The 21,568-nt window shown below is 55.3% G+C and overlaps 1 protein-coding gene across 1 annotated transcript in view; it reads right to left on the bottom strand.

The window, feature by feature from the left end:
* The window catches only part of VIPR2 (vasoactive intestinal peptide receptor 2), a 64,039-nt gene extending 43,774 nt beyond the window's left edge, over window positions 1-20,265 (bottom strand). Inside the window, exons 1-3 of the mRNA XM_064487135.1 lie at window positions 20,103-20,265; window positions 17,692-17,791; window positions 1,163-1,270 (exon numbers count right to left, since the gene is read on the bottom strand). Of these exons, the coding sequence (XP_064343205.1) occupies window positions 1,163-1,270; window positions 17,692-17,791; window positions 20,103-20,165 (271 nt within the window). The 5' untranslated portion in view covers window positions 20,166-20,265. The remainder of the gene's footprint in view (window positions 1-1,162; window positions 1,271-17,691; window positions 17,792-20,102) is intronic.
* Window positions 20,266-21,568: the final 1,303 nt, after the last annotated feature.

The following is a 21,568-nucleotide window of genomic DNA, read 5'->3' as shown; positions in this document are numbered from 1 at the left end:
GAGTGAACTTCTCCCCAACCCTGAACCTGTGGGGATCTCTCCTATCTGGGGGACCTCCCCCACTTTGTGGGGACCCCATAGTCTTTGTGACCTCTCCCCACTGTGGCCCTAATTTAGCTGCAGTGAGTGGGGGCCCTCAGGACAGTGGCAACAGGTGCCCCCCCAGCTCCCCAAAGCTGAGGCACACTCCTGACCTCGCTCATGGAGTGTACCTTTGCATGTGACTGTCCCGAAAAGAGCCTCGGTCACAGCATTGGCCCTGACCCCTGCTAGCTGGGCTCAGACCCTGAGCTGCCAGGCTGGGGACACGTGCACCCCACCAGGTTGTTGCCGGTGCAAAGCACACACGCCCTCTCCCTAACTCTGAGAACCCCTAGTTCTCGAAGGCATCCAGCCCGCGCCAGGTCCCAGTTTGTCAGAATAAATCTCCAGGTCCCTGAACCCGCCCCGCCTCTACCTGGCCATACTCCTTTCAGAGACCTGCTCTCTGCGGGCCCCATTCTGTCCTCTCCACTGTCCCCCAACGGAGATGGAGCCCCGCCCACCCAGGGAGCAGACTCCCGTCCTATCCAGCCAGCTCAGGGGTGTCTCACATGGGCCTGGGCTCAGGCTGGTTGCCATGACAGAATGCACAGATATACGCAGAGCACCCCCCCATTTCCCGCCTGCCACCCTTTATAAAAGACATAGGTCTATTTCTTGGACGTTGGGATTTCCCGGGCCTGTGTACAGACCTCCTGGAGGAGGCGGCACCCCAGCCCATCAGCACCTTCCGAGGCTGGAACCCCAGAGGCTGTGGGTCCTCAGGTGACGTTGGGCTGAGAACCCGGAGAGACACTTCCTGTGAAGGAGAAACACGATCCTGGGCCAGGACGGAGTCAGGCTGCATCCCTGGGCATCAGCACCTGCGACACCCTGGAGGACGCTCTCTGGGGTCACGGGAGCCCATGGGCAGCAGGGCTACGGTTTCTCCCTGCCTGGTACTGTGGCCCCGGGTCAGCACTGCCACCATGCACATCCTGGCACCTGCCTGTCTTGGCACAGCTGTTCCCCACTCCTCAGTCAAGGAAACCAACTCCCGGCGTCTGTGCCTTGATGCAGAAACCACCCCCTCAGACGCAAACCCTCCGCTAAAGCTCAGGAGCAAGGCTGGCGACAGTACCTGGTTTGCTGTAAAGGTTGCTGAACAGTTTTGGGCAGGGCACCGTGACGGTCTCGCCGACATCCGCAGGGCGCCAGCACGTGATGTTGTCCCAGACACCGCTGCAGGCTGGAGGGGGAGATGGAGGGTGAGGGAGGACCCGACCCCCACGAGCACGGCGCACGGGCCACGTGTGGGGGGCCCAGGGTGGTGGGCCGGGTCTGCTCAGAAGCTTCGTAATAGAAAGCCTATTAATTAGACAACTGTCTTCCAAGAGACTTTTCTGTGAAACAAACTTGCACCACAGTATTACTGAGAATGTACTTGGCGTGTGTTCATCGTAATCAGCTTTGGAGAAATGAGCAGGTTCGCGGTAGACAGTACTTGAGTAGCCCAACGTGCACCATGAACTTCTGAATTTTAACAGAATCATTACTTTCCTGCTGCTGACGTGGACCGCCCTCAGTGTGACAAAATGGGCACCACTGATATTTGTGTAAGTCCCGGGGATGGGTTCCCTGGATGAACATACACTTAAGCTTTTATGGATTCTGATTTCAAGATAATTTGCAAATTTAAACCATAAATGAATCCACATTTGAACTCAGGTATTTTTACTACAAGTCCAAGGTATTTCTACTGTATTTTGTCATCTCTAAAATTTTATATTTCATTTAAACTTCAATACTGGAGGAGCAGTGCGCTAGCCTCAGCAAAAACAAAGAAAGAGACAGGAGTTCTGCTCTCTGATGCCATCCTGACCTGTACCATGCCAGCACAAGTACACCAACGGGGTATAATGCGTTTTTGGTTTGAACACTGGAATGTTTTACTTCCAAGAACACAGATATTGAAAAGTTGGCTACAAACCGAATTTTGCAAAGAAATATGAAAACACTTTCTAAAATAAAAATGAATATATATTCGTTCTAAAAACTGAATTACATGCCATAGTTTGAGCACATAAATTCATACTATAATAATGTTCTTACATATTTAAAGAAAATGCTGCTGTAACAGGACAAGTAACTCAGTACAAGCTGGGTGGGAAGGGCGGCCGCAGGCCCAGGAGCGGGCAGGTGAGCGGGCAGGGGACGGGGCCCCAGCTGCGTGGTGAGTCTCAGGGCACGAGACTGCCAGTCGGGATGTGAGCTCTTCCTTCCACTGCCCCAATCGCAAGAAGTGACAGTCAAGAGTTTGCAACGGTAGAACCAGGAGATCCCAGTAAAGACCGAAGACAGAGGGCACGTGCGTGTGCGTGAAGTAAGCAGGCAGCGCAGCCTGCGGGAGGGGGGCGGCGGGCAGCCCCTGGAGTCAGGGCTCTGGGTGCCCGGACGCCGGCCCCCGCCAACTGACTCGAGGCCTTGGATTCCCAGCACTGAGACGTCCGGCCTCCCTGCCCGCTAGGTCCTCCTGGGAGCTCTGCCGACACCACCTGCAGGGACGGTGCCCACAGGAGGCGGGAGGTTCGGAGCAGCTGGGCCCCCTGGGCAGGGGTGGGGGCGCGGATCAGCCTGTGAGCCTGACTGTCGTCAGAGCTCCTTGTTGTTTGGCACAGAGGTGTTGCCTAATGATTGATAGATTACAGAAGACTAGGGAAACGAGGCGCTTAGCACCCCAGGAACACAGTTACACAAGAATGGGGACGGTGGACATGACATGTCACTGTGACCATAAAAACGTAAACCAGCGATGTGACTGGACCCCCCGGGGTGGGGGCAGACCGGAGGAGGAGGAGACCTGACAGGCAGGCCCGTTCCCAACAGGAGGACAGCTTGAGCAAAGAGACGTTTGGGGAAAAAGGCTGGTTGCAAAAGTAGTGGCTAGTCTACAGTGCCCAAGACAAAGAGGCTTGGGTGAGGCCACCAGGGTCTTTTTGTTACATGTTGGTAGCAACCTAGGTGTTTGAGATGGTGATAATAAAATCAAGGGTCAGTCTGAAAAGAGGAAAATTTTGTTCATATTGATAGACTTAAAAGTTATTTGATGGCGGGGGGGGGGGGCCCAGCTCAGTGGTAGAGTACGTGCTCAGCATGTACGAGGTCCTGGGCTCGATCCCAGAACCTCCACCAAAAACAGAAGTAAGTAAACCTAATTACCCACCCCAGGCTGTCTGATGAGATTCAGCAGCCACTGCTATCTTCTAAAAGCTCTAAATAAACTAATAACACAATGAGGCCTCCTTAACATAGCAAGACCAGCTGCCAAGAGTAGCAGGCGTTGTTAGAAATGGTTAGACCCAGCCTCAGCCCAAGTCAGGGCCCGGCCGGACCTGCTGTCAGCTTTGCTGTTCCACAGGGTGTCAGAGCTTTAGCTGAAACAACAGACAGGAGGAGATGAACCCACGTGTAAAGAAGAGAAAAATCCCAGAACCGCACTTCGCAGTGTGGCCACCACTAGGCGCACGCAGCCACGAAAGCTTAAACCTAAATCGACTGAAACTAAGTGCAATTAAAACATCAGCCCTCAGTCACAGTGGCCACACGTCTAATGCTTAGAAGCCACGTGGCTCTCAGCTCACAGCTCAGACGGAACGTTTCCATCATCACAGGAAGTTCCAACAGACAGGGCCCCCTAGAGCCGTAGTTACAACAAACAGAAAATAAAATTAAAAAGCCACTCTTGCAAACTAAGAAAGCAAAGAGAGAAAATAATAAAACCCATCATTACTGCACAGAAACTATTACAGAAGGTAAACTGGCCCAGACAAATGAAACCTTCTCTGTGTCATGGTTTTTCAGCTAAAAATGTCCATGCAGATTATCTGAAATGGCTTATGAATGAATTATAAATGAGATTTTTTCGGTAATAAATTTATTTTTCACTTATCACGCAAACCTTCTCTGTCTTTCAAAACCCACCACAAGGAGGAGACCGACCGCTCATCCACAGTGGTGGTCTGTGGCTTCGTGAATTGGAAAGCATGGGAGAGAACCAGAAAAAATGCCTTAAATACCACCTATTAACTTAAAACATGAAATGTGTGTTTATCACTTGAACATAGCACAGACAGCCAAAGCCCTTCCTCTGCGTGGGGCTTGCTGACGGGGCTGCTCGCGTTCCTCTGGTAGAAATCACGACCCGCGTGTCGCCCATGATTCCCAGCGGCAGGGCGTTGATGCGGCTGACGGAGGTGCGTTTCCAGACAGTGGTCCCACCTGCCATTCTCACCTCTAACTCCACAGCTGCTCGGCAAAGCACGCACATTAGCTGCCCTCAGAGCAGGCACTTCCCTTCGTGCTCTGTAGGCTCACGTATTTAATCAAGCGACAGGCTGAGCTGGCTTGGGGGCGTCAGTATCTGTCCCAGAGGCTGCGGGGAGGTGACGGGTGGCGGGAGACCTCACCAGGGCCCTGGACCGGCGCCTCCACAAACCCCCCAAGTTTCACGGGAAAAGACAACGCAGGGGCCCAACGTAAACCAACGGTGCCTCCTAAGTTCCTGGGAGGGCGGTTTGGTCTCTTGAAAACAACATTCTAGACCAAGCGATTCAGAAGAACCAGTCCTACGAACGGTGCAGCCTTCAGCCTCCTTAAACTTCCTGGCACCGTCAAGGGGATGTACTCAGACATCGATGAGAGTTTAGGAAGGGCTGCTGTCCAAACGGGCTCCGATCAACACTCTGGAAATACGGGCCCCGGAGGGCAGGGCTTTGAGGAGACAGCTGGGATTCACCCCGGCTCGGGGGGGAGGTCCTGGCAGTGGGGAGGAATATATCATAACGGAGAGGAAACTAACCCCTTACACCTGAAAAACCGACTTTCTCTCCCCAATGTCCCCAGGCAAGTCGTGCTCTCACAGATGATGGCACACGTGTAGTTCTGAGTCCTAGATGGGTTTATTTTCTCATTGTCTCAATGATATAAACATTGATTAATTTTCAAGGAAACCACATGAGTCTCACGACTTCATCTCTGACAGAGCTTTTACAGACACTGCACTTCCCCTCACAGGTGCCCGGAGCAAAGACACTCATTCCGGGATGAAGAGGGAGACTGGGGCCAGAACCCCCGCCTAAAGGCCACCGTCCCTCTGGCCTCGCTGACCTCACGGGACCTGTGGATGTGCTCCCACCACTGCAGCCTTCCACGTTCAAGGTGCGTCATGATGAAAGCACTGGACACAGAGGCAGAGGCAAGTGTCCGAGTCTAGGTTCCTCCTTAACCTCAAATGTGATGGAGATAAATCCCCTGCCCGCGTACACGCGTGGACAAGGGGACGGCCCTGTGACCATGCACACAGCAAACACCAGGGGTTGAGTTTCGGGTGAGGCTGTGACCCTGGCCTGCATGTCCGCCCCCCCTCTCCGGGTGAGGGTCCTGGGCGCCCCATTTCTACCCTGAGAGAACTCCAGGCCCCTCAACAGCAACTTGCAGAGAGAGCACAGTGCTGGGACAGCCGAGGGAGTCCCGGTGGGCTGACTCTGGAGATGGAGCCACGGTGCCCACGCACAGGGTGATGGGGTTCCCCCATGGCCACCAAGAGCCAGGCCTGACAGCAGAGGAGAGGGCAGCGGACCAGCGTCAGAGGGCTAACCCTCCCAACCACCGGGCGCCAGATGGAGCCGGGGAAGCGGCTGCAGGGGCAGGGAGGCGAGAAGTAAAGCTGCTTCTGGCACTACGGTGCGAGGCCAGACAACAGCTAATGCTGCTGGTAACTTCTTCCGTCCAAAACCCTATTTTATTTTAAGTTTAAAGTCACATGAAGCAGAGCTTCTTCCAGAATCAGACCCTGCGGAGATGCCCAGCAGAGCCGTCCTGCTCACCGGCGCCCCCCACAGGCCCTGGACGGGGCTGACAAAGACCCTACAGGCAGCAACGCTCCCCTCTGAGCTGCAGTCCCGGGCACTCTCGCGATCCCACTACCTCTGCCTTTTGTGGCAGCAGCCGGGACCCCAAGGAAGCCGGGGCAGGTCCAGTCTAGCGGACTTCCAGTTGCCTGGTTGTGATGGAGGCTCCACGGGACACCTTTTCCTTGTTTCCAGGAGTTTCTGCAAAGTGGAGTCAGCCACGCCCGTCTCAGTGCACAGGGGAGAACCAACGGTCTGATGCAGTGAGAGCGAGGCGGGAGAGCAGGAGCCCCCTTGCCTCCCCCCTGGCTCCTGTCCCCAGCTGGGCGGAGGGCTGAGTCCAGCAGCTCTAACTTGAAGCAGGCGGAAGGGGAGAGGGCGAGACACCCGGAAAGCCGCTGCTACTTAGCGGCAGGAGGAAGGGTGGTAACGGCTCAGCTTGGCTGGCCCTGCAGCCCACGGTGGACGCACCCCCACGTCCAAGTCCCTCCCCCACAGCGGCTTTTATCTGCTTTCTGACTTTTTAACCTTGCTCAAGAGAAACAGAAAAACAGCACTTCTGTCCCCTGGTCACTCCTCGTACAGAATCTGCTGAGGCCAGAATAGCAGAGTCCCCAAGGGCCGCCTGACTGACCAAGGAGGAGGCCGGGGCTCTGCTGGGCAGCACTGCGTGTGCCCGCTCAGAGGGACGCCGTCAGAGGGCGAGGCAGCGCCACCCCCAGCCCTGGCTGCAGTCCCGGAGCTGGGCGGAGCCGTGGCCGGGGACAGTGGCCGGGCGTGCCCGGAACACAGCCTGGGTCCTTCCCACAAAACCCACCTGGGCCCTGCTGGGTTCTGGTTTAACTCCCCTGGACAGCGTTTCTCAATGTTTAGATCGATTCCTAGGGTTCCAGTGTGTAGCTGGGCCTGAGGGCACCACACACACGGGCCCTACACTATGTGCACACAGACGTTACATGTGCTCTTTTTACAAAAACAGGGTGTTCTGTGCACTGATGTCTTCCCTTCTCACCTAGCAACACACCACTCGTGTCTTCTCCTGCTGCTCATGTAGTGGGCCATCGCTTTTAACGGCTACCAATATTCCAACCACCACTTTATCTGTGATGCAAGCAGGAGGCGATGAAGAAATGCCCGACCGGAGCACCACCTGTCAAACACTTGACAGGAGCCCCGAAGTGTCCGAACTTTCATCCTGTCCTCTGGAAGGAAATCTAGTCCTTTTCCAAATGACGAGGACAAGCTCTTCCTCACGGAGAACGCTAACTAATAAATACCTACAGAATGGTTAGACGAAAACGTTGGCATTCTGGGTGCCTGAGGTCTGGCTGCTTCAAGCACGACCCATCACAAGGTGCTAAAACCAAGAAGCGGGGGGGCTGCTTCACCAGAGCTCACACAGTGCCCGCAGCCTCACAGATTACCTGCCAACTGCAAAGCGTAAAAAAGAACTTTGTATTCAGGATTCTGCAGGTCACTTTTTAACCAAGTGACAAACAGCACTAAGGGGCCACCAGGGTGGTGTGTGGGCAGGACAGCACACACGTCACCTGCACGCACTCCTCCCAAAGAGCCTCACCCAAGTCGAAGGAAGTCCTCGCATCCAAACTGCAGTGTGGAGGAGATACGGGGCCTGAAGACTTCAACCCCGGAAGGGAACACCGAGACACACTCCGAAAGGTCCTCACTTGGGGAGGCTCAGGCTGAGGTGCCCACAGGGTGAGGACGGCTACGTGGAGATGGGCCACGGAACGTGTCCTGTGCAAGCTGCCATGGCAAGTGTGGGAGGCCGGCGACCTGGGTGTGGCCCCTAACTCCCTTCCAACATCTGATTATATAGATTTTCAATCAGAGAAAGGAGCGGCCTTTCTGTTGGAAAACTGCTAACATCGCACCCAGAAGCCACAATTCCTTGAACTGCAGAGGTATATCCCGCCCTGGAACAGCGGGACACAACGTGGAGTCCTGGCCCCGGGCAGGAGGGAGGTGGCCCCAGGGCCCCCAGGAGGGAAGGCTGCCCAGCTCAGGCCTCGGGCGCTGGCCACCGTGGCCACAAGCAAAGGGCACACCAGACAAGCGGGTACCTGGTGGAGGAGGGCACTGGGCCACGCAGCACAGGAAGGACCCCCCGGGCCCGTTCCCCGATGCGGGTGTGTGCGGCTGAGCGGTGGAGGCTGCCCCCGAGCGGGCACAGACAGCACTGCTGTCCTGCCCTCGCCCAGGACTGTCTCAGCCTGCACCTGAGCAAGGCTCCTGCGGGATGTGTGTGATGGTGAGCGGGGCCAGACCCCTGCCTGGAGGACAGTGATGTGATCGCTGGAGCCCTCTGCTGGATCTGGAGGCCCCGAAACACTGGCCACACTTCCCATCAGTGCCTCCCTTGGCCCTGGAGCTGGTCTTTGGGCATCTGTGATGCTGCCTGTCCAGGGTCCAGTTGCAAGTATCCTGCTCCTCTGAGTCCTACAGAGTCCAGCCCACCTGAACACTGACAGTGATGGTCAAATTCTACCGAATGGAGGAGTCCTCTGTTGGTCTGAGGGTGCATTTGCATCTTTTCTTCTTGAAATACTTTCCGTGAGACGAGGAGACAGCCACGTCCATGCAGCCGCTCAGCTGGGGGTGGTGCCCTGCCCAGTGCCTTTTGGGAAATGCTGCAGTCAGGAACGCTGGCAGTAAGCAGTACTGGCAGAAGGGGAGCGGAAAGGAGCCTTCTGAGGGAAACACCCAAGCGCTAACCCACTGGAACTTACAGAGCCTCTGTGGGGATGAGCTCTTCTCAGAGGCAGTCAGGGCAGCTGAGGTGGCACGTGCGGGGAGGGCTTGCTGCCATCTGGAGCTGAAGGAATGACTCGAGAGACAACCTACGAGGACAAGCTCAGGGCGTGACGACAGCCCCACCGCCTGTGGGGACAGAGATGGCACAGTTGTCGTCCATGAGCTGCACTCTCTTCGTGACTCCACTGCTTTTGCACAGGCTGCAGCCACATCCTCTTAAACCCTGCAGGGGTGAGTGTTCCTTTCCTCAGCACATTTCTTCCCCTGGTCCCAAGGCTGCTCTCGGGAGCTGCCTGGGCCCGGAGGCTGGGCACCACGGGTCTTCCTGCAGCGTGAACACAGCAGGTTCGCACACCAACAGAGGGGCCACTTGGGGCTGGCTCTGCAACACCCAGCTTGTAACGAGTCCACACAGCAGGTCGGTCCCAGAGAGAAGCAGCCAAGCAGGTGTGGACCGTGGTCCAGGGCCACCTGCTTGAGGGTCCGGGCTCTACGGAGGAGCAGACCCAGGCCCAACGAGAGCTCCGCTGCAAATGTCTGCAGAGCGCGACGAGGAACGCTGTAGGGGGCTCACTCTTCAGTCCACTCCAGATACCACCATAGTCTGGCTAATTGGGGTGCAACAATATCGTCATCCCGGTGGCCTGGAGGTGAGCTGTGAACTCAGGCCAGGGAATTACCATCTGGCGGGGGGGGGGGCAGTGCCACTGGATGGCGCCTTGAAATGGGACCACTCTGGAATTCTGAATACAGAAGTGGCCGAGTTTAATTTTGGTTCAGGCAGATTCCATTTCATATTCTGGGATGCGAACTAACATTAAACTAAGACTCAAACTCCAGAACTAACCAAAGCTGTTAACCAAACAAAAGCATTTTCCAAAGAAACATAGAGAAATCCAGTATGAACCTGCTTAAAAGATCTGCTGAATCCAATAAACCCCAAACATCAGAACGTCCTCCAAACTGAGCTGAGCGAATCCATGCCTGCGGCTGGGGTCCTGGCAGCAGGGCTGACCGAGAACTGACCGCACATTCCTCCTCGACAAGACCAGCACTTTCCGGCCTCCCCTCCCAGAGCGCAGATGTGGGCCCATGGGAGACCCTAGGGGGGCCCGCAATGGGAAACGGATGGGAGGCCGAACTGTGTGCCCATGTCTTTTGTACAAATCCCCAAACCTTCCCTGAGATGTCTGTGACCACCTGGACACTGCTGGTGTCACACGAGCTCCCAGGCTGGCAAAGCCAAGCATGTCCTGCAGGGGAGGCTGGACTCCAGCTGACAAGCGGTGGTGAGGGCGCGGGGAACTCAGCCATGTTATTCCCGGGATCATCTCCTGTGGATTTATGAGCAGGGTTGGGCGACTTCCCGGGATGGTTCCAAGACATCCGTCTACCAGTGTTATGACAAACCATCCTCCCAGCACAGCTGAGCATGACCCCAAGGGCAACATCCCTGCTGAGACCGGCCTCACACAGGAGTCCCTCCCAGGCCACATGCAAGTTCTGCAGGACGAGAGGACAGTGCGCACAGCTGCCTGGGGCCCCTGGCATGTCCGCAGGTCAGTGCCCGGGTCACAGTCTACTGACCTCTGTGGCCCCAGCCTCCGAGAGCTGAGCCTCCTGGGGGTCCTTGAGCCTCGGGTCCCTCAGTGCTCTGTCCTCTCTATCCTCACCCTGCCCTCCTCCGCTCCTCTTCCTTCCAGGACAAACCCCTGGGGTCTGTGCTTGGTCATTCCTCCTGCCTCCAGGACCTGCAGCCTCCTCAGGCCCCTCCTTCTGCCACAGCCCAGGCTCCACAGTCCTCCCCTCCAAGGTGCTTTCCTGGGTCCCAGATCCCCTGTTCCCCCTCTTTCTCCTGCATCTCTGTAGTAGCTCACCCCATGTGCGGCCACGGGACCTCCCCAGCCCCCATCTCCCTGCAGCCTGGCTGTTGCTCCCCAGCCTGTGTAACGACTCCCTCACCTTCCATGGGGGATGCCCACAGCATCTCCCACCTGGAATGTCCCTCACTCTGTGAGCTTCCCCCTTCCAGGGCCCTCCAAATCCTCTCAGAAGTGTCTGCTTCACGAACCTTCCCGAGCACAGCTCAGCCCAGACGCCCCACGTCTCAGAATCCTCAGCGGCTCCTTGGCCCGACTCCAGATGTGGGTCCACTCTGCTTTCCCTCCTCCACGTGCCCCCTGGCGTCTGAGTTCCTAGCCCCTCGCCACTGAAGAAGCTGCTCCGTGTGCCCAGCGTGTGCCCTACCACCTGCACGTCCAGCTCCACCACCTCCAGGCTCCGGAATAGAGCCAGCACTGGCCCCGGCTGGAAACCTCCCTCTCCACCCTCTGAACATTTGGTTTTGGGGTCACACACAGGGTCACACAGGAGCAGAGTGACAGTGCTCGCTGGGGGACAGTGTTGTTCTCATCACTCGGGCCCTGTGAGCAGCCAGGCAGCCTGGCCTCACCCTCAGTGTCCACTCAAACAGGCCTCAGTCCTTTTCCTGCAGAGAAGGAAGGAGCAGCTAAGAAGTCACAAGTCCCCGACCGGCGGCAGTAACCCCTCCCTGAGAGGGAGAAGAGGTCAGCTCTCGGGTGGCTGGCGCACCGCCCAGGCTGTTTGCAGTCAGTGAGGCGAGGGGTGCGGACCTGGGGGCTGCGTGGGGCCCTGACTCAACGTCCTGTCCTGTGTGGTCTCCTCCTGCAGGTGGACCACGGTTGCCGTGTGGTCCTTGTGTGTACACAGGGAATCGGGGGTGCATGAGGGAGCTGAAGGCTATGAAATTAAGGCAGACTCCCCAGATCCAGGTCCTGCCCCCAAACCTCACTGCAGGTGTAGGAGAGAAGGGCTGACTTCACAAAGTGAGCAAACGGTGAAAACCCTTATTCAACGAGGAGGCTTAAGTGGATATGAGGTCAGACAACCAGGGCAGTCCACGTGGGGGTTCAGAGGAGGCCCCTCCCCTTGGAAGCAGACTTTGGAGAGGAAGAAAACCCTTGTCTGAAGCACTCCTGCCTCTAAGATGCCAAATTCAGATTTGTGACGAGTGTTTGACTAGGGGTCCAGGGAGCTAGGCCCTGACACCAACCTGGACGAGAATCTCAGAAGTCCTCTCACATTTCTGTGTGTGACTGCCTCATCTCGCTGGGGTGGCTGGAGATCACCTTCCAGCACTGAGCCTGGGCCCTCTGTGCCTGCTGCATGGACGCCTCCCGCTCCTGTCCTGAGGGTGGACCCTGCATGGCCTCTCCATGCCTTTGCTCTGCCCTGGATGCTGCAGGGGGTCTGCACATCTGCTCCTGGGTCACAGGCCCAGAAGGAGGGTCCCTGGGCAGACGCCTTGGAGCCAAGAGGCTGAGGGGCCCCAAGACGGCCCCCTTCCTAGAATAAAGAGGGCGTGTATTCACCATCATGGTGGAAGCAACGCTGAGTGCAAAGGACGGGGAAGCTGGGGGCTCGGCCTGGTGGGGGCACAGCAGTCAGTGCAGGTGGAACAGGGCAACGGGGTGGAGTGAACCCATCCCAGGCCCGAGCACAGGACAAACATGGAAACCAGGACCCAGGTCACCGAACAGAACCCAGACACGGAGCAAGTTTGTAATAAGCACCCAAAGTCCTCATCGCCGACTAGCTTACGACAAAAGCGCTTCCATTCTTCTCCGTGGTCTCCCACTCACCTCTTTCCTGCCTCATCTCCGAGCAAGGATAAGTAAGTCCTCAGACACTTTCAATCACTGTCAGTTTCTGCTTCCTAGTAGACCGACGTTACCGCGTGTTCAGATCCTCTGGTTTCCCCTTGGAAACCCTGCTGTCCTTTGATTTGGGGCCCTGTCACCCCTGCTCATCCCCATGCACCTCCACTGGGGCCTTGATTCTGGATGAGAGAGGATGACATGTCCATTCAATTTCTCATCACCCCTTCCAGCCTGGTATGTACTCAATAAAAACAAAAACATGCTGGAAAAATCAGTGACAGAACAGCCAACACACCAGAGTGACATTTTACTCACTCCAAGATCCAGGGCAGCCCCTCAAAAGCAGGCCTGGCTACCAGGGTTCTGAGACACCCACTGGAACTCGTGCTTGACCCCAAACACTCTGCAAAACCTCGTAACTGAACGAGTGCAACTCTCCAAGGTGTCCAGGAAGGGCTGCAATCAGCCCCAGCAATTGACACAACCCACGACCCCAGGAACCCGCGGGGGGACGGGCTCCACCCCACCTGCATCATGGCAGCACTGCCACGTGCCCACGGGGCTGCAGCCCAGGACCAGCTGTGGCTCCCTAAAGAGCGGTGAGGCCCAGGCCTGGGAAGCCGCTTGCGAAGCCCGCCCGGGTGCACGAGCCTCCAGAGCCGCAGGGGCCCCTGTGCCGTCTCCTCACAGGTGGTCCCACAGTAAATCACACCAGGTGGTCCCGCAGTAAATCACACCACCTCAGGCTGAGGTGGACCCGCCAGGCTCATCTCGAGATGGAGCAGTGGCTGCAGAACCAGCCCCACCAGCAGACAGAGCGACGGGACGTCCCCAGGACGTGGGGGACGTGGACAGGGAGAGGCGCACACGGGGGAGGAGACCGTCAGCAACGGCCAGCTGTGTGTCGGGGTCACCAGCACCAGACTCGGCCTGCCCCGGAGAGGAGGACAGGGAGCGACTAGGGCCGGATCAGCAGCAGCGAACCCACTACGAAGCCACACCTGTGACTCCACAGAGGGGCAGGTGCAGCTCCTCCTCCTGGGGACGCCGAGGGCACCCCGTGGATTCAAAGTGCCGATGCCCCTCCTGCACCAGGAACTGATGTGCTGACGCCCCTCTTGCACCAGGAACTGACTTCGTGCTCAGGATTCCTTCTTTGAGTCTAAACACAAAATTTTACTTCAGTGTGTCCTAGCCCAGTGGGACTCGGGCTGAAGGGAGCCCACAGGAGTGGGGACGGGGGCCCTCACTGCCTGCTCTGCAGGAGCAGGGGCCACTCTGCTGATCTTCTCTGACCTGGTCTGCTGCCTTCTGCAGACATCCATGACTTGAAGGGGGCAAAATCCAAACCCATCAGCTCCTGACAAGTGGATCAAAACTAGTCCAGTGTTCTTCGTTTACAAAACATCAAAGGAAAGTAAGTTTTCCAGCTTAGCACCTCCTGCGGCCCTGGTCCTAAGCTAACGCTGGCTGTCAGACCCACCTCAGCAATGCACCTTAAGGTGTGGTGTAGCTTGCAGAGTATCAAGGAAACAGTGGTCCCGCCTCTGCCCCTCTGAAATCCAGGCCACGCCCACTCTGACCCAGGCAAAGAGGATGCAAAGTCAGCGGCAGGAGCCCCGGGCAGAGCCGAGACCTGGCTCGAGGCCCGTGGGGGTAGCGCTGCCTTTGGCTGCATTTTCAGGCATCCGCAGCCTTGGAGCGCCCTGTTGGCAGGGTTCAGTTAGTCTCAGCAATGAATCAATATTAAGTCACAGAGTTCTAAACACCTCCCAAACTTTTCTTTTTTACAAAGTGAATCCTTTAAAGGAGTTCAGACTTGAAATTGGTTTTTGTCTAGATTTATGTGGTTTGTTTGTCTGCATTTGTTTCAGATTCAACACGTGATGGAAAGAATTCCTTGTTAGACTTACACACAGCAGACCTCACGAGAACCGAAAACTGTTTTTTCCCCTCACTCCTGGTGCTTTCACACCAGTTTCTTGATCCTACAGAATTTAAGAGCAGCTCCCACAGACCCCCAGCATCTCATGTCACCTCAGTTCCATGAAGCAAACGTGCACTCTTGACGCTGGACCCCCGTCACCCCTCCAGTCGGAACACCTTCACCGGCTCCCAGTCTGTCGCATCTGCAGTGTCTTTGTTCTCCTACCTCACAACTACTTATACCCCTGTGTTTGAGCCATGCATACTTCAAAGAGCAAGAAAAATAAACGGACATTTAGCGCACATGCTGCCTCTGTCTACAGAAACTGTCGGTGGCCGGGCTCAGGCGGCCGTCCCTTGTCCCTTGTCCCCCCCGCCCCTCAAAGGCAGCTGGTGTCAGCAGGCCCCTCTGTGAGGCAGAAGGAAAAGGACCCGGGCAGGTGTGTTTGCTGTGGAGCTGATACTAACACAAGAGTCGTCAGGGTAAGACTCTCCAGGGCTGACACTCGTCCCTGAAGAACAGCCACACCTCTCGCCGCACTCCACACGGGCAGACACTTCAAGCCCTTGACCTGAAACAGCGTGTCCTTTCTGATCAAGCGGGTGCCAAGCTCCTCAAACCCAAATCGAGGCAGGAGAGCTGGCGAGGGGACCATAATGAGCGCTTTAAATGTCCTGACACCGCTCCAGCGGGCCGGGCTGGCCCAGCCACCCGCAGAGCAGCCTGGCAGCTCGGGCGGCGTCCACGCAGGTCTGCCTGGCTCCTGCAGGGCCTGTTTTTTAAGAGTACTAGTTGCAAACTTCTAAGAATTGGGATATTTTGCATAAAGGCTGCATTTCTGATGTGTGAAAACAGACACCTGGCTGACCTGGCGCCTGCATTTCCCACAGTAACCAGCCAGGTAGTGACGACAGCTGCCGTGTGGCCACAGCTCACACTGGTGAGCGGCTGGCCAGGCACCAGGGCAGGCCTGCGCCTTTGGAACCGCAAAACGGGAAGGAGGTTGTTTCGAGCTAATTAAGGCCACACTCCCCCTGCGTGAGCCAGCCAACGATGAGGAATCTCTTTACTGGAGACCTGACTGAGGCTCACACACCCTGTTTCACAACGGACAGAGCCAGCCGCCTGGACCCGCCCACTTCTCTGGAGCAGCATCTGTCAAGGAGAGTCACTGACACAAATTTGCAGGTGCCCTGTCCGCTGTCCGGTCACCTCTGACCAACCGTGAGGCCATCTCCCCTGAGGGAAAGTCACAGCCAGACTCCAAGTTTTGAAAGCTAAATGCTCCCTGCCGTCGGCCCTGCCAGTTTTCTCTTTGTTAAGGAAACATACTAGATGAATATGGGAAATCAAAACAGTAAGACAGTGTTGTAGGAGGTTTTCCCTAAAATGCGAGGTGGGGGGGCAGGCTGTCGGCAGAGAGCTCATCGGCAGAAGGAAAACTGCAATCCCGTCTGCCTCGCAGTGTGTCGGCGGTACAGCTCTCCCCACTTCCATTCCGGGAGCACCTGCGTGTCCCAGGAGGTGTCCCCAGAGGGCACAGGGGTCAGAGGGAAACTGGAGCTGCAAGTGCCCACCCCTCAGTGCTGGGGACCCCTCACAGGAGGGAAATGCTTCTGTTCACCTGAGTGGACGCTGTTTGTGGGCAGCTTCAGGGCCAGACAGCTTGACTGCCGAGTAACGGGGTGGGTGCAGGGCTCCTTCCCAGGAGTCTCCCAACAAGCCGAGGGCCACCTGCTGCGGGGCTGGTGGACGGCACCCGCCCTCCCTGCACACGTGGTGGACCATGGAGGCGCTGCAGGCTGTGCCCACGGGACCTGGCTTCTCTGCCGCGCACCAGATGCTTCTGAAGCTCTCAGCCTGTCTCCTCTCAGCATTTCATTTTCCCGTATCTTAACTGTCACTGAAGGGAACCGACCTCAGTGGCTGGGACACCTGTCTTGTCGTGAGGCCACAGCCAGCAGAACTCAGGCCTCCTCTACCCGTGGAGGCGGCTAATATCACATGTGGCTTTGCAGGGTGGACCCTCACCCACGTCTGTGGTGGAGCTGAGCACCTCACCACCTTCCGCTGGACAGAGCTCAGCCAGACCTCCTGGAAGGTGTGGCCTCAGGACCACGTGTGCACTGCAGAGGCACAGATCTTGAAGGCTGGAAGGAACCCTGGGCTCAGAGTCCTCATTTTCATCTGAGGAGGGGGCAGCTCCAGGGGGGACAGGAAGATGCATGGGATACTTGTTTTAGTGCCAGTCTATAGCCACACTGTCCAGCCCCATAGCCGCCGGCTATGCATGAGTACTCGAGACACGTGGTCCAAGTTGTGATGCGTTGTAGGTGTAAAATGCACACTGGGTTTCCGAGATGTAGTATTCAAAAAAGTAAAATTTCTCTTCAATATTTTACCTTGGCTTTAAGTCGAAATGCTAACGATTTGTATGTATTTCGATAAATACAATACACTGCTAAAATCACACTTTTTCACTTATTTTAATGTGGCTCCTAGAAAACTCAAGATCACCTGTGAGGCTTGCAGCCTGCCTCTACTGGGCAGCACCCGTCTAGGACAATGCCCACGACGGTGGCTTCCCACCTGAGGTCCTCTGCAGGACACCAGACTTTTCACACATGGTTGTACTTTGATTTTAATTTTTTTTCTTGAAGAGAACAAAATAATGACACAGAACAGAGAAAGAAAAGCTGAAGGACAAAAGGCTTTTGCTACTGTTTATAATCTGGGTGTTGTCCCAGAACCCTCAGAATTTACAGACATGCGTCAGTGCTCTGGTGAGTGCACGCTGTCCCAGCATTGCTTCTGGGACCTGGAGAAATAAAACCAGCAAGTTCACTGTACTCATAATAGGTCTGTTCTCTGGGAAGACAAAAGTCTCATTTTCCTGTTTGATTTCTGATAAATTTTCACTGTTCTTAACAGATCAAAATTATCTGTGATGTAACTAAGAATTTAAAACGCAAGAAATCAGATTAAATACCTGTGCCATGGAAAACAGAGTTGCGTTTGCAAAGCGTAACAACACCCATTAAGTTACTTCAGTAACTGTTGCTGCCACCTCAAACCATAGAAACTATTGCTGTTGACGATGAGGCTTTCTTTTACCCCCCCTCCCCTCCCCCTCCCCTCCCCCTCCCCCACTGCCACAGCAGATGTCTGTAAACCACCCTCCCCCCACCCCCCACTACCAGGCTGCCCATTACTCACAAAGCTATGAGTTTTGCCAGCAGTTCATTAAAAAACACTGCAGACTTTTTCCTGCTAAGACACAGGTGATCTGAAAACATGAATTTTCTGAGTGAGGTGCAAGCTACCTGCACGTCAGCTCAAGCGTCCTGGGCACAGCTGCACTCACACGCATCCCCCTCACCTTTGTGGTTTTCTGGTTGACTCCTTAGAAGCTCTGCACATCTTGTTTCCTCCTCCTGTATTTCCAGATGAAATCGGCATTCCGGGTGAATGCTGTACACCTGGACAAGGTGAAAAGAAACAGAAATAACTGAAAATTCCACTATAAGAAGAAAGTCAAGCAAACGTTTTACATAAAAGATCCCCAAAACTCACAGTTCTAAACTGCTTCCAACATAACAGTCACTTAAAAGCAGTTACCTTCATATTTTGGAATGGTTATTTTAAAAAAGCTTCACTATTTACTTTGTAAAGGAATTATTAAATAAATCTAAAATCTGATAGAATATGTTTTCTGAGCAGGAAGACAAACTAACGTAGTACATTGTCTGTTGTTGGTACTAATTTGGCGGCATAGAGGTCTTTAATCCAATAATCTTTCAATATTCGAGCCCTCCATTTCATAGTCCTTGATTTAATCAAAGTAAACACATGTTTACTTGCAATCCCATTCTTAATGGCTGCACACAGCCCCAGACGCCAGTGTGCTCCATCCAAGGCCAGCCTCTGTACTCGCTGCAAAGCCCTAATAGGATAACTTTATTTTTAGAGGCTGCAGGCTGCATTCAAAACTGAACTTTAAAATTTGGTGTGAGGAGCTTTTCAAAAAGGCCAGGGGTAAGTAGCAAGAGGCCCAGGGGAGAGTCCTCACGCCGGGATCTGTCACGGGAACTAAGGTGTGGCACAACATGATTAATGTTGCCCGTTCCCATGTGTGAAAGGCAAAGCCACACACGGTCTCGGTCTTAGAGATAATATTCTCTGGTCTCTGTTTTCATCACCACCTCCCACCCCAACAAGTGCTGACCCTGCAGGCGGAAGCTGTGCCCCTCACCCTCATGTCCGAACAAAGTTTTATTTTTACTAAAGAAAGTCACTCTTGTACACACTATGGCCGTCTGTGTGTACTTCCTCTGCTGCTGAAATGGCTCCATCACAATTCTCACCAGGAATAAAACTTCCTAACAGAATGAAGAGAAGGAGCTTAATGCTGGATACTTTTGCTACATTTACCCTCATTTAAAAAAAAATCTGAAGCTTGTTTGTTTGCTTGTTTGTTTCCCTAGTTCATAACTGGACAGCTCCACTGTACAAACTCCTGGTTTCAAGCAGGCTGTATTTTTCACTTTTTAATGGGTTAAATTTTAGAATTAGGGAAATCACATTGACTTAAAAGGAAAATGGATTTTTTAAGGTATCAAAAGACTCCATAATACCTGACATTCTTGGAATATGCACGGTTCTGACATATTTTGGGACAGCCCAGAAATTAAAGCGGCATTAACCATAACAATTCCTGGTACTTTCAACAATCAGCTCTTTCAAAGCATTGAAATTAAGATGGAGGTTCACATTCTCACTACATTCTCAGGGAGGAAGACCTGTGGGCTTTCCTGCTAGACAAGGGAGTTTGGCGATGGTGAGGGTGGGCTAGCTTCATGCCCTCCTAACAGGCAAGCACCCTCAGCAATTACAATCTTCCCTAAATAGCTCCATCCTTGGCCGCACAACCTTAAGAGGGGGTATGAGTCAGTACAGGCAGTGATTTGGCCGTGATGTAAAATGCGTGTAAACACACACAGGCCAACACTGTCTCCAGCCTGAGGCAGGAAAGCAGGGAACAGGCTCACAGCTTTCGCAAGGGTCTTCAAATAAAAGGAAGAATTCTTGGGAATTCGATAACCCATACGTGCACTCAAGTAACAAACTTCTGTTCAGCACAGCATTTCCTCCCGTGCTCTTAAATGATGATAAAGAATAGCAAAGCAGAGCATTTCCGAAAGGAAACTTTCTTCAGCCACACCGTCTCCCTAACGCACACATCAAACAAACAAAAAACAGTAACAAGACTAGGACTGTGTACTAGGGGAAGTGTTTAACGACAAAGCAAACTCCAGTTCCCTCTGAAACGCGAAATCTGCACAGGTGACGGCAGTCCTGTCCCCGACCCGGGGTTGCAGGGCCCGCGAACCGGCCTCGCGGGTCACAGCCTGCGGGAGGAGGCGTCCCGAAACCTCCGCTTTAAAGAGCGTCGAGCAAGAAACTGGACCCCGTTCCGAACAAAACCAGAGCAGTGCGGAGGGTTGGGGGGCAAACGCATCTTCCCAGCCCCAGGGTCTCAAACCCAGCCGGGCGGGAGCTCGGCTCTTCGCGCTCCGCTGCGGAGGGTCCAGAGCTCCCCGGCGGCCCTGTTCCCTCGCCGGAGCCCGGGAGGAAAGTGGGGACCCTGGACCAGCCCGGCTCCCCCAGACCAGCCACGCGCCCGGACTCGGGAGCGCAGCGCAGCGCGGCGCGGCGCGGGGAGCGCTCCCTTCCGAGGAGGGACGGCGCGGCGCGCGGTGCAGTGCGGGCGGCGGCCGGGGGCGCACTCACCGGGGCGAGCAGCCAGCCGCAGCAGGTCAGCAGTGCGGGCAGCAGCAGCGCGGGAGCCCTCATCCCGGCTCGGCTGCACCGACATGGGCCGGGCCGCCCGTCCGCAGCGACGCGGCTCCCCGGCCGGCTCCCGGGCTCCCGAGGTCCGCGCGCTGCCGCCTCGTCCCGGTCAGCCTCTCCCGCGGCGCCCCGCGCCCGCTGCTCCGCCCCCCGCGGCCCCGGGTCCCCGCCCAGCTCTCCCCGCTCCGCCCCTGGCCCCCCGCCTCTCCACCACTCCCCCTCCCCTTGCGCTCCCCTAATCTCAGCCCCACGCCCCGCACCTCCCTATGCCCACCCACCACGCTAGCCTCTCTCTGGTTCTCCCCTCCCCGCGATCCCCTCGCCGCCACGCACCACAACCGCCGCGCTCCCCACCCCCTCCCCCCCCCCCACTCTCCACGCCTCTCCTTTCCACCGATCCTGCGCTCCCTCCCCTCCCCCCTCCACCCCTTTCGGGGTGGGCATACTCCAAGTGGAGAGGTCAAGGGGAGAGGAACTCTGGAGTGACCCACTTAGGGGCTCTGGTTAGAGGCGTTTGCACCTACTAGAGTCCTCCCTGTTAAACAACCTGAAGACCCACAAGAAGGTGGTGGGAAACCCACTGAGTGCAGGTGGGCTGCCTTGGAAGCCACTGGGGTTGGCTGGGGCAACTGAAAGTTAGGAAGAGAACTGGCGTGCCTCTCGGTGGAGGGCAGACCGAGCGCGGTGGCAAGTCTTCAGTCCTGCCTGTCACACCGGGCAACTCATTCTTTCTCCAGACTCCCTCCACCCTTCCTCAAAACACCGGAAATGAAAAATAAAACAGGTAAATTTTCTTCTGGTTTTAACTTTTTACTTGAAAATAATTTCAACCTTACACAAAAGTTAGAATAAGAATAGGACAAAGAACACCTTTTCACCCTTTGTTTAGATTAGAATTGTGCGTCATTGGCTTTATCATTTGTATTCTCTCCAACCACCGTCACCCCCAATAGATCCATCACTGTCTATCAATCACTATTATCTGTCTTTCTGACTAGTGGGGAACAGCAGTAGAGACAGGATCTGGACTCTAGGTGAGAGCTAGACTCCGGGTCAGATCTAGCCTCCAGGTCAGGTCTAGACTCTGGGTATGCAGCTTGGGATCTGGAAGCTTATTGACTCTGGGCCCAACTTGACAACATTTAATTGCTCAATATTTGAAGCTGGACAAGCCAACTTTGAGCTAAGTGACCTTGCAGGTAAGAACGATGATACCTGCCCTTCACCTCGAGGGTCACTGTGAGAATCAAGGTGGTTCCCGTACACAGAAAGCCTATGCTCTCAACATCAGCTACTTCAGGTACAGGCAACACACAAGCTCCCTGTCTTGTTGGAGTTCGTAGTCCAGCAGATGGGGGTGTGTGATGCGGAGAGAAAGTGTAATAATAGCAAGATACAGGCAAATG

The sequence above is a fragment of the Camelus dromedarius genome, chromosome 7, assembly GCF_036321535.1.
Source record: "Camelus dromedarius isolate mCamDro1 chromosome 7, mCamDro1.pat, whole genome shotgun sequence".
In the NCBI taxonomy this organism is placed as follows: Eukaryota; Metazoa; Chordata; class Mammalia; order Artiodactyla; family Camelidae; genus Camelus; species Camelus dromedarius.
This window is presented reverse-complemented; position numbering and strand designations above follow the sequence as displayed.